Below are 10,455 nucleotides of genomic sequence, written 5' to 3'. Positions count from 1 at the left end.
CAGAAGGCTGAGGTGATGGCGCTGTTTTAATGAAAAGGTCTCTGGAGGGCAAGGTAGAGGGTGCAGGTTTCGGAGCTGGGGGCTCTGAAGGTGGCAGTAATGGTGCTGTTTTCGGGTTAGTAAGGGGTGAGGGAGACTTGGGCACAGATGGCTGCTCGCAGTGGAGTGTAACTTTGGCACTGGTAGGTCTGCTGTGAGATTCACCGCTCATAGCCGTACAGTCCCGTTCTGGAGTCAGCGGTCCACGTGTTCGAGGAAGAGCATATCTTGGGAGGTGTTGCTGAGGAGCTTGAGAGAACAGTTGGACTGGGTGTGGGGCTGCCATTTTGTCTGTTGTGGAGCTCAGATCTAGCTGCAAACTAAGACCTCTGGATACCTGTGAATCTGAGGCCTGATAGTCAGGGTTGGATACCTGTGAGTTTTGGGCCTCAAAGCCAGGGTTGGATACCTGTGAGTTTGGGGCCTCAAAGCCAGGGTTGGATACCTGTGAATCTGAGGCCTGATAGTCAGGGTTGGATACCTGTGAGTTTGCGGCCTCAAAGCCAGGGTTGGATACCTGTGAATCTGAGGCCTGATAGTCAGGGTTGGATACCTGTGAGTTTGCAGCCTCGAAGCTAGGGTTGTATACCTGTGAGTCTGGGACATGATAGTCGGGGTTGGATATGTGTGAGTCTGGGGGCTGATAGCCAGGGTTGGATAACTGTGAGTTTGGGGCCTCAGAGCCAGGGTTGGATACCTGTGAGTCTGGGGCCTGATAGTTAGGGTTGGATACCTGTGAGTTTGGGGCCTCAAAGCCAGGGTTGAATACCTGTGAGTTTGGGGCCTCAAAGCCAGGGTTGGATACCTGTGAATCTAAGGCCTGATAGCCAGGGTTGGATAACTGTGAGTTTGCGGCCTCAAAGCTAGGGTTGGATACCTGTGAATCTGAGGCCTGATAGTTAGGGTTGGATACCTGTGAGTTTGGGGCCTTAAAGCCAGGGTTGAATACCTGTGAGTTTGGGGCCTCAAAGCCAGGGTTGAATACCTGTGAGTTTGGGGCCTCAGAGCCAGGGTTGGATACCTGTGAGTCTGGGGCCTGATAGTTAGGGTTGGATACCTGTGAGTTTGGGGCCTCAAAGCCAGGGTTGAATACCTGTGAGTTTGGGGCCTCAAAGCCAGGGTTGGATACCTGTGAATCTAAGGCCTGTGAGTTGGATATGTGTGAGTCTGGGGGCTGATAGCCAGGGTTGGATAACTGTGAGTTTGGGGCCTCAGAGCCAGGGTTGGATACCTGTGAGTCTGGGGCCTGATAGTTAGGGTTGGATACCTGTGAGTTTGGGGCCTCAAAGCCAGGGTTGAATACCTGTGAGTTTGGGGCCTCAAAGCCAGGGTTGGATACCTGTGAATCTAAGGCCTGATAGTCAGGGTTGGATACCTGTGAGTTTGCGGCCTCAAAGCTAGGGTTGTATACCTGTGAGTCTGGGACATGATAGTCGGGGTTGGATATGTGTGAGTCTGGGGGCTGATAGCCAGGGTTGGATAACTGTGAGTTTGGGGCCTCAGAGCCAGGGTTGGATACCTGTGAGTCTGGGGCCTGATAGTTAGGGTTGGATACCTGTGAGTTTGGGGCCTTAAAGTCAGGGTTGAATACCTGTGAGTCTGGGGCCTGATAGTTAGGGTTGGATACCTGTGAGTTTGGGGCCTTAAAGCCAGGGTTGAATACCTGTGAGTTTGGGGCCTCAAAGCCAGGGTTGAATACCTGTGAGTTTGGGGCCTCAAAGCCAGGGTTGAATATCTGTGAGTCTGGAGCCTGATAGTTAGGGTTGGATACCTGTGAGTTTGGGGCCTTAAAGCCAGGGTTGAATACCTGTGAGTCTGGGGCCTGATAGTTAGGGTTGGATACCTGTGAGTCTGGGGCCTGATAGTTAGGGTTGGATACCTGTGAGTTTGGGGCCTTAAAGCCAGGGTTGAATACCTGTGAATCTGGGGCCTGATAGTTAGGGTTGGATACCTGTGAGTTTGGGGCCTTAAAGCCAGGGTTGAATACCTGTGAGTTTGGGGCCTCAAAGCCAGGGTTGAATACCTGTGAGTTTGGGGCCTCAAAGCCAGGGTTGAATACCTGTGAGTTTGGGGCCTGATTGTCAGGGTTGAATATCTGTGAGTCTGGAGCCTGATAGTCGGGGTTAGATACCCGTAAGCTCAGGGCCTGATAGTCAGGGTTGGATACCTGTGAGTCTGGGGCCTGATACTCAGGGTTGGACACCTGTGAGTTTGGGGCCTCAGACCCAATGTTGGATACCTGTGAGTTTGGGGCCTCAGACCCAATGTTGGATATCTGTGAGTTTGGGGCTTCAAAGCCGGGGTTGGATACCTGTGAGTTTGGGGCCTCAAAGCCAGGGTTGAATACCTGTGAGTCTGGGGCCTGATAGTCAGGCTTGGATTCCTGTGATTTCGGAGCCTGATAGTCAGGGTTGGCATTCTCGGACAGAGGCTCAGTGGAGTGGGCCGCAGGGTCAGTAGTGGATGACAGGTGAAGAAAAGGTAATGCGGGCCTGGTTTTTAACCCATGAGGCTGGCGCTGTGGTATTCCAGAGGGGGAGATGAGATTAGTGAAAGGGTCGGGATTGGAGGATTCTGTCAGTGTGGTTGTTGGGGGATGAGAGAAGACCTCAGCACTCTTAGCAGGGCTGGGCATCGCACCCTCCTCAGACACAGAGGAAGACTGTACCATTGCTTTGGAGGAATAAAGTGGCTCCTTCTTACTAAGCCCTACCTGCAGTTCTGGCACTTCACCTTGATCCTGTGACCATGAATCTTGGATTTTTGCCTGTAGCCCTGTCACCCTCTCCCCACAACCTTTCTTCTTCTTCGCTGAAACCTTACCTTTCACCTTCTTCTCTGAATCCTGACATTTTTCATGCTCTTTGGCACCTTGTGCAGTCATATTGACGTTGGGTTTTGGCTCGGTCTTTGGGCAGGTAAAGTTGCTACCCTTGTGCACTGTCGCTATGACTTCAAATTTGCCAATCATGGCGGATAAAAGGGGGCCCTTGCCTAGCTGCCTGGTGCTTCCTTGCTCTTTGTACTCCTGTGTTGGTTCTTTCTTCTCCTTGTGCATCACGGCTGAAAATCTGGCAATCATCTTCTGCACAGAGGACCCCCCTGAGACCTGGGATCTCCTGCTCTCTCCCCGGCCTGTGCTGCAGGGGGGTTTGCTGCACACACCCCCTTCTCCCCTAGAGCGCTTCTTCACCTGGGGGCCCCAGCCCTCCCGAGGTGACAGCCCCCCCACCTCCCGCCTACGAGTTTTGGGTGACGAGGGGCTCTCCCTCATGAACTTGGCCTGGATCAGGTGGAAGGCTGTGATGTGCCTCATGCAGTTCCCAACGGCTGTTTTCTGTCCAGCATTACGCTTGCGTGCTTCTCCTGCCGGCCTCCCTGGGACGGTCAGGAACTCGGTCACGTACCCCAACAGAGTCTCTAGGACCCCTCTGATCCCTGGCTGGGACGTCCGCGCCCGTATTGCTCGTTTCAACATTCTGGTGTCCACGACCGCGCTTGGGACCACGGCGCCGTCCCTCGGAGTGGCTGGTATCTGTCGTCTGTGTGAAATAAAAGTTCCTGTCTTTGTTCCATGTGAGGCTCTGAAACAGCAAGTTTCAGCTCTTTAATTAAAATGTATTTAAAACAGGTAGCAACGTGGGTGGGATGGGAGTGGACTGGGTACATGTGTGTGTGTGGTGGTTAGTGGCAAAACACAACATCTCAACATAAAGAACAGGAGGTTTTCCAGTTCTCCATAAAGGTTTTCCAGTTTTTAATTTTCTGATACACATTATGATACACAAATGAAACATTGCAGAAACCCTGAAAGTGTATGCCCGGGAGAGGGCATAACCAATCAGAGACGAGGAGCTCGCTCGCCACCTGCAGATCCCAGTAGGATTTCCTAGAGTCTATCAAGCGACAATATGTAACAATATAAAAAGCAATTATTTTATTATTATCAAATAACTCCTACAGTATTTTTATTATGTTGTTACGTACATTCTATTACATTATGTGCAATTATGTATAGTTCTTTCACCAGTCCCTCAAGTGACTGCAGTAATAATAAAAACCCTAATATTAAATGTCCTCATACTCATATTAGAAACTTTAAAACTTTCATCCTACTGGCTAGATTTGTTTCTGAAGAGACCAGAGCCATTTGAAGTCATTTTAGATTTGGGAAAATCAATGTCTGATCTAATGCAGGGTCTGTGGTCATGATTTTTTTCTTCTGCTTTTTTCATATTGATTTTTTTCTTCCTAAATTGTTCATAAAATGAATGTACAATAAAAAAAGAATGATACTTTCTAAACATGTTGTACCCATTATGCTTACATCATCAGTCATGCCCCTTGATCCCCATTTTATTACTTAATGAATATTCCTGTTGTTATTTGAATGTTTATCTGATGCATCACATTAATTGTGCAGCTGTATGCACATGGAAGCACTCCTGTCAATATCAATACTCCTATACCTGTTATTATTGTTATGTACATTATGACATAGCATACCATTATGATTGTCATGATCATTTTTATGTATTAATAAAATGTGTGTGATTAAAAGGGGTACAGTGGCACACACTGCACAGCTAATGCACGTGGTTAGCATAGAAATCAGTGAGGCCAAAGAGAAGGGGATGGTGCAGATAGTTATGATGTTGGAGAGAAAGATTCGGTGGTGCAGGTGCAGATATCAGAGTAAAGGATTCTGGGTATGGTTGTGATATCAGAGAGAAGTTTGGTACAGTTGTGATGTCAGAATGAAAGATTCTGGGTGCAGATACGATGTGGGAGTAAGATTCTGGAACCAGTTATGATGTCATAGAGAAGGATGTGAAACACAAGGGTTGTGTGGGAGCAGCAAGAAGCCTTGGCACTGTGTGCACTTCTTTTGGTGGCCAGCAGGGGGACTTTACTTCTCAGGAGCAGCAGCCTTGTGGAGTTCTCTCCCTAACTCCTCCAAGCGCTCCCTCTTCTCCAAGTTCTGGTACAACCCAGCAGGGACCTGGTCCAGCCCATAAAGCAGCCCGTACAGACAGCCTGCGATCAGACCTGTGGCACTGCTCTCACCTACAGAGAGAGAGAGAGAGAGAGCAAGGGAATGAGAGAGAGAGTGTGTGTGTGTGTGTGTGTGTGTGTGTGTGTGTATGTGAGAAACAGAGAGGGAGTGTGTGTGTGTGTGTTTGTGTGTGTGAGAGAGAGAAAGAGAGAGAGAGAGAGAGAGAGAGTGAGTGTTGTGTGCGTGTGTGTATGTGTCTGCGTGTGTGTGTGTGTGTCTGTGCGTGCGTGTGTGTATGTGAGAAACAGAGAGGGCGTGTGTGTGTGTGTTTGTGTGTGTATGTGAGAAACAGAGAGGGCGTGTGTGTGTGTGTTTGTGTGTGTGTGTGAGAGAGAGAGAGAGAGAGAGAGAGAGAGAGTGAGTGTTGTGTGTGTGTGTGTATGTGTCTGCGTGTGTGTGTGTGTGTCTGTGCGTGCGTGTGTGTCTGTGTAGGGCTGTAATGCTGTCATTGTGTCCTTACCTCCATGAAACATGGCACGCCTGCACAGCTCTGTCCAGTCTGCCCCGGAGGCCAGCAGGGCATCGTAGGCGATCATGGGTGCGTCGTGCCCCCTCCTCCCCGACAGCCCCTCTGAGCTCCAGCACTTGTACATCTGAGCGGGGGAGGGAACCGTGCGGTTGGGAGGGGGGGTCACATCTTAGCTCTACTTATGTACAGACTAACAGGGTTTTCTGCTTATCTCACTGTATGTTTCTCTCCAAATAAATACGTTCATGTCACACTTCTGTTTTGCTGTTACATTATTTATTGATCTTCTTTGCACTGCAATCTTGTTATTTTGCTAAGTTGTACTTTATTGTGTTTTGTTAGTGTGTAATCCTCTTGTATTTTCACTAACATGCTTAAGTTGTGTACAGTCAATCTTAAGTATTCACATTTGCGGTTTCTGAGTATTTATCTCCCACCTCTAGAGTTACAGTTGCTCTTAACTCTGATTTATGCACTTGTCTTCTCACTGTAAGTCATTCTGGATTCGAGAGTCTGCCAAATGCCAGTAATATAAATATTTAAAAATTAATTCAGTAAAAAATTAATTCACAGCCACACTGGAAATAGCTTTTACATACATAGAGGCATTTTAGTGTTTACCATATCATTACTTAACACAGGCACATAGCTCTTAAATATACGGATGTGCAGTGGAGGTTGTGTGTGCTTCTGGGCGCGCCGCACCTTGTCGGTCTCTTCAGCGTCATAGCGGTCAGGAAACTCGGCCTTGTTCTGTTCCTCGCTCTCGATGCCTCGCTCCTCCAGGTAGATCTGCCACTTCGCCTCAAAGTAAAACCACTTCTCCTGGTACTCTAGATTATAGAGATGCACGCAAATTTCGGTTACACACAGCACGTATACATGCACACGTGCATGCACGCACACAAACACACACACACACACACATTCTGTTACAATGACTCTGGCTTCCAGACCCACCTGCCATGTGTCGGATTGTCTTCCTGCAGTAGTCCTCGGCTTTTGGAATGACCTTCATGAGGTCACGACCCCAGCGCACCAACGGCTTGCCCTGTACTGCGTAGGAGGCGAACAGCGCCGTGCACAGCGACCCCAAGAAACCTGCAGGACAGACGCGCATGGGGGTTACCATGACAACCGCGCAACGTGGGGCGTGTCCTGAGGGGCGGGCAGCAGGTGGGTTGCCTGTGGGACAGGTGTGCCATAAGACTAACGGATGTGCTTTTAGCAGAATGGGTTTGATGTGGGGGGGCGGGAAGTGTGTCAAGGAAAAGACAGAGTTTGAGATGAAAGGGACAGGTGTATTATTAGGGAAGGGGTGTGTTTAGAGAGAGGAGTGGGTTTGACGGGAGGGGAGCAGCTGCGTTATGACAGGTGTGCGTCGTACCTATCGGGTGGTTGTGAGTCATGCGGCCCGTCTCAATGCTCACTTCCACCAGGTTGTCCAGCTTCTCCGGCTGCCAGTACCGCATGCCCACACACATGGCCTTGGTGGCTGCTCCAGATCCAGAGCCTGGAGACAGAAACTACTGACCCTGAGTCTACAGACTACTCAAATACACACAGACCCTGAGTCTACAGACTACTCAAATACACACAGACCCTGAGTCTACAGACTGCTCAAATACACACAGACCCTGAGTCTACAGACTACTCAAATATACACAGACCCTGAGTCTACAGACTGCTCAAATACACACAGACCCTGAGTCTACAAACTACTCAGTTATACGCAGACCCTAAGTCTACAGATTACTCAAACACACACAGACCCTGAAACACAGGACTACTCAAATACACACAGACCCTGAATTTATAGACTACTCAAATACACACAGACCCTGAGTCTACAGACTACTCAAATGCACACATACCCTGAATCTACAGATTACTTGAATGCACACAGACCCTGCCTGAATTTCAGACTACTCAAATACATAGAGACCCTGCACTAACACAAACACTTACATTATACACATTGCTCTGACCTTTCTCGTTGAAGGGTGTGTGCCACGCAAGCAGGAAGTTGTCCGGTTTCAGGTCTGTGAAGCCTTCCACGGTGCTTGGGTCTGGCGGGCGACCTTGCAGTGATGTCATGGCCTCCACGTACAGCCGTACCAACTCCCTGTACAGGTCCTCTAGGCACCAGAAATCTAGAGGAGAAAAACAACAGGTGTCAAGCAGACATTCACCACATTTGCTTGTCATATGAAATAACTTCAGCTACAGAGATTCTACTTCTTCTACCATCTCACATCCCCAATAACACCCACAACTTTCATTTCCATGACCCCCTGCAGCAAATAGAGGGAAGGAATAGAACTGGGCTATCTCTTCAAAGGCTAAAGCATAAATCAATGCACTGAAGGTTGCATTATTACAATATTTACTCCATATGGTCAGATCCAGGAGCGTCCATTTTAATATGATGTTTATATACTGACTATAAAGAATAGGCACAGGAGTTTCGGTGTACATTCAAGTACACAGATACAGGAAAATCAGCGGACATTCCACCAGGCATACACACACACACACACACATGCATGGTAGAAGGCATTCAGACACACACATGCACAGTAGAAGGCATTCAGACATGCACACACATACACACACGTATACACACACACACGCACAGTAGAGGGCATTCAGACACACACTCACAAATACATGGAGAAGGCATTCAAACACATACACAGTACACACACGTACGGTAGAAGGAATTCAGACACACACGCACACGCGCGATAGAAGGCACTCAGACGTACACATGCGCGCACACACACACACACACACACACACACACATGCGCGCACACACACACTGCAGTATCAATCGGCACTTTTCCCAAGATGTTTCTCATTCCCCGGATGAGCAGTAACACTCAAGGCTAAGTTTAGCTGGAGCCAGCAGTGCCCTGGCAGGCAGACAGAGCATTAGCAGGTCCTGCAGGGACTATTGAAGTGACCCTGTCTGGCTCGGATTCACAGCTGTAATTCAGTAACAGGAGGAATTAGGTATGAGTGGTCAGGGGGCATGTCAGTGTGGACGGTTATGGGTGGGACAGATGTCTAATAAATTCTTCCAGTGCCTGCAGTGAGCTTATATTTAAGACAGAAACCAAATACAAAGACTGGTGAAGGATCTCTGATTGTCTATTCCGGGAAGAATTCCCCAGATGTGAGGATGAAAATATTCTTCACAGCAGCATAGGTAGTGCGCCACAAAATAGTTATTTAGTGCGGTGTTTTATACACACAAACCTAAACCTGGGATGACTTTCAGACTATAGTGTAAAATAAAACAATATGAATGTGTACACATCCTGGACCATTGGTGTAAAACGGTGTTTCTTAAACTATGGGTCAGGAGCCAAAATAGCTTGTGGGAGTGTATGAGGTGGGTCCCAGAAAGAGTTTGTAGTCCATTAGGCTATGATAGTATGTGTATTTTATAGGTCCCTGAAAGGTACTAAACTTCTAATTTGGGTCCCAATATTAAAAAGTTTAAGAACCAATGATTTAAGGATAGACGATGGTCTCTCTTGTTATGAGCAGGTGATTCATTGCTAGTTTCCAGTAGAAGCCTGTGAGGAATGTGAATAAGCAGAGTCCTAATCCCGGGGTTATCATTCCCCCTTTTAGGAAGGCGGTTGGCTCTGGGCATGTTCAGGGGTAAAGTTTCGGCATGCAGGCATTTTGGACCTATCCTGCCTGTCAGAACCATTCCTTCTGTTACCCGCGGCTGTGGCTCTGCGTTTTAAGAGCACGCTATTTTAGACCCGTTTGTTTGTGCACCAAAAAGCGATACGATGCCATCATCTCCGTACGTTAACGGTAGTGTTGAAGATTAGTGCAAGGCCGCTACGGCATTCGCTGTGTGTATTTACGGCTGTAAGGAAGATCAAACCGCGCAGATGAAAGGGGATGGCCGCGCAGGCCAGTGTGGGTTTTCCCCACTTCAAGTTCAACCAGTTCCGTACGGGTGCCAGTGTGCCCTGAAAGAGATGCAGCGCTCCTGGTCTCAGTGTGTGAGAAGATGCAAAATTCCTGGTTTCAGTGTCATTAGGAGGTACAGAATTCCTGGTTTTAGTGTGCTTGAGGAAGTACAGAATTCCTGGTTTCAGTGCGCTGTCGCTGAGCAGTAAGTGCGGATATTGTGGACAGGGATAGGTGTGGTAGAGAATCGATCATTCTGCTTTCGCTGTCACCGTGTGGCTGTGATCTTCATTCCATGTCGGGCTTACATTGCTGACCGGTGAGTATGGGATTGCATCAGCTGCTTACCAGTGAAATATTTGGAATTTTGGCTCTCAAGAGCTATCCGCTCATGGGGCGTAAGAGAAGTTTCTAGATGTCAGGCATAAAAACAATACAGCATTTAAAAAGGGAAATAAATGGCTCACCTTAATAAAACCCTGAAAAGGAAGCTACGCTAACAGATGTTTTAAGGAGTCTGCTGTCCAGATGGGCACCAGTTTCAGGAGAATCTTGGTGTCCAGACTTCAGCTCACCTGTGCGGACGTCTCCTCACCTGTGACGAGCGCCTCGGCGGTGGTCATGTGCATTAGCATTCCGTCGCTCAGCGGCCAGTTTTCAGGGTCCAGCCTGAGGGCCCCCAGCCCGCCCAACGAGGCCAGCTCCTCCTGAATTTTCCTGCCCGAAGTGCAGCCCTCCCAGCGACCTTTGCGGTATCCCAGCGCGTCGCCCACGGCGCCCAGCACCATGGCGGCCTGAAACTTCTCCGTGACGTCCCCCGGCATGCTCTGACAACCGCGTTCTCGCTTACTCTCACCTGGCTACACCCTTCTGCCTCAGCGTACACCTGGCTACACCCTGGCCTCTCTGTGACTGCAGTCTGTCTGTGGCCTCAGTCTGCTCCGTTTGGCGCG

At 48.8% G+C, this 10,455-nt stretch overlaps 2 protein-coding genes across 2 annotated transcripts; both read right to left on the bottom strand.

Moving 5' to 3' along the window:
- Positions 1-234: 234 nt before the first annotated feature.
- On the bottom strand, positions 235-3,517 carry LOC118214391 (putative protein FAM47C). The gene is made up of 6 exons (XM_035394314.1): positions 2,863-3,517; positions 2,063-2,613; positions 1,883-1,954; positions 1,379-1,702; positions 629-1,168; positions 235-288 (listed from the first exon to the last, which is right to left on the bottom strand). The coding sequence occupies exons 1-6, from the start codon at positions 3,515-3,517 to the stop codon at positions 235-237; spliced, it is 2,196 nt and encodes a 731-aa protein (XP_035250205.1).
- A 1,431-nt stretch (positions 3,518-4,948) lies between these two features.
- LOC118213783 (protein ADP-ribosylarginine hydrolase-like protein 1) lies at positions 4,949-10,455 on the bottom strand. The gene is made up of 7 exons (XM_035392943.1): positions 10,098-10,455; positions 7,553-7,717; positions 6,952-7,077; positions 6,525-6,665; positions 6,270-6,397; positions 5,556-5,688; positions 4,949-5,106 (listed from the first exon to the last, which is right to left on the bottom strand). Exons 1-7 carry the CDS (start codon positions 10,324-10,326, stop codon positions 4,949-4,951), a joined length of 1,080 nt encoding a protein of 359 aa, XP_035248834.1. The 5' UTR covers positions 10,327-10,455.

Source organism: Anguilla anguilla, chromosome 15 (assembly GCF_013347855.1).
Source record: "Anguilla anguilla isolate fAngAng1 chromosome 15, fAngAng1.pri, whole genome shotgun sequence".
Classification (NCBI taxonomy): Eukaryota; Metazoa; Chordata; class Actinopteri; order Anguilliformes; family Anguillidae; genus Anguilla; species Anguilla anguilla.
This window is presented reverse-complemented; position numbering and strand designations above follow the sequence as displayed.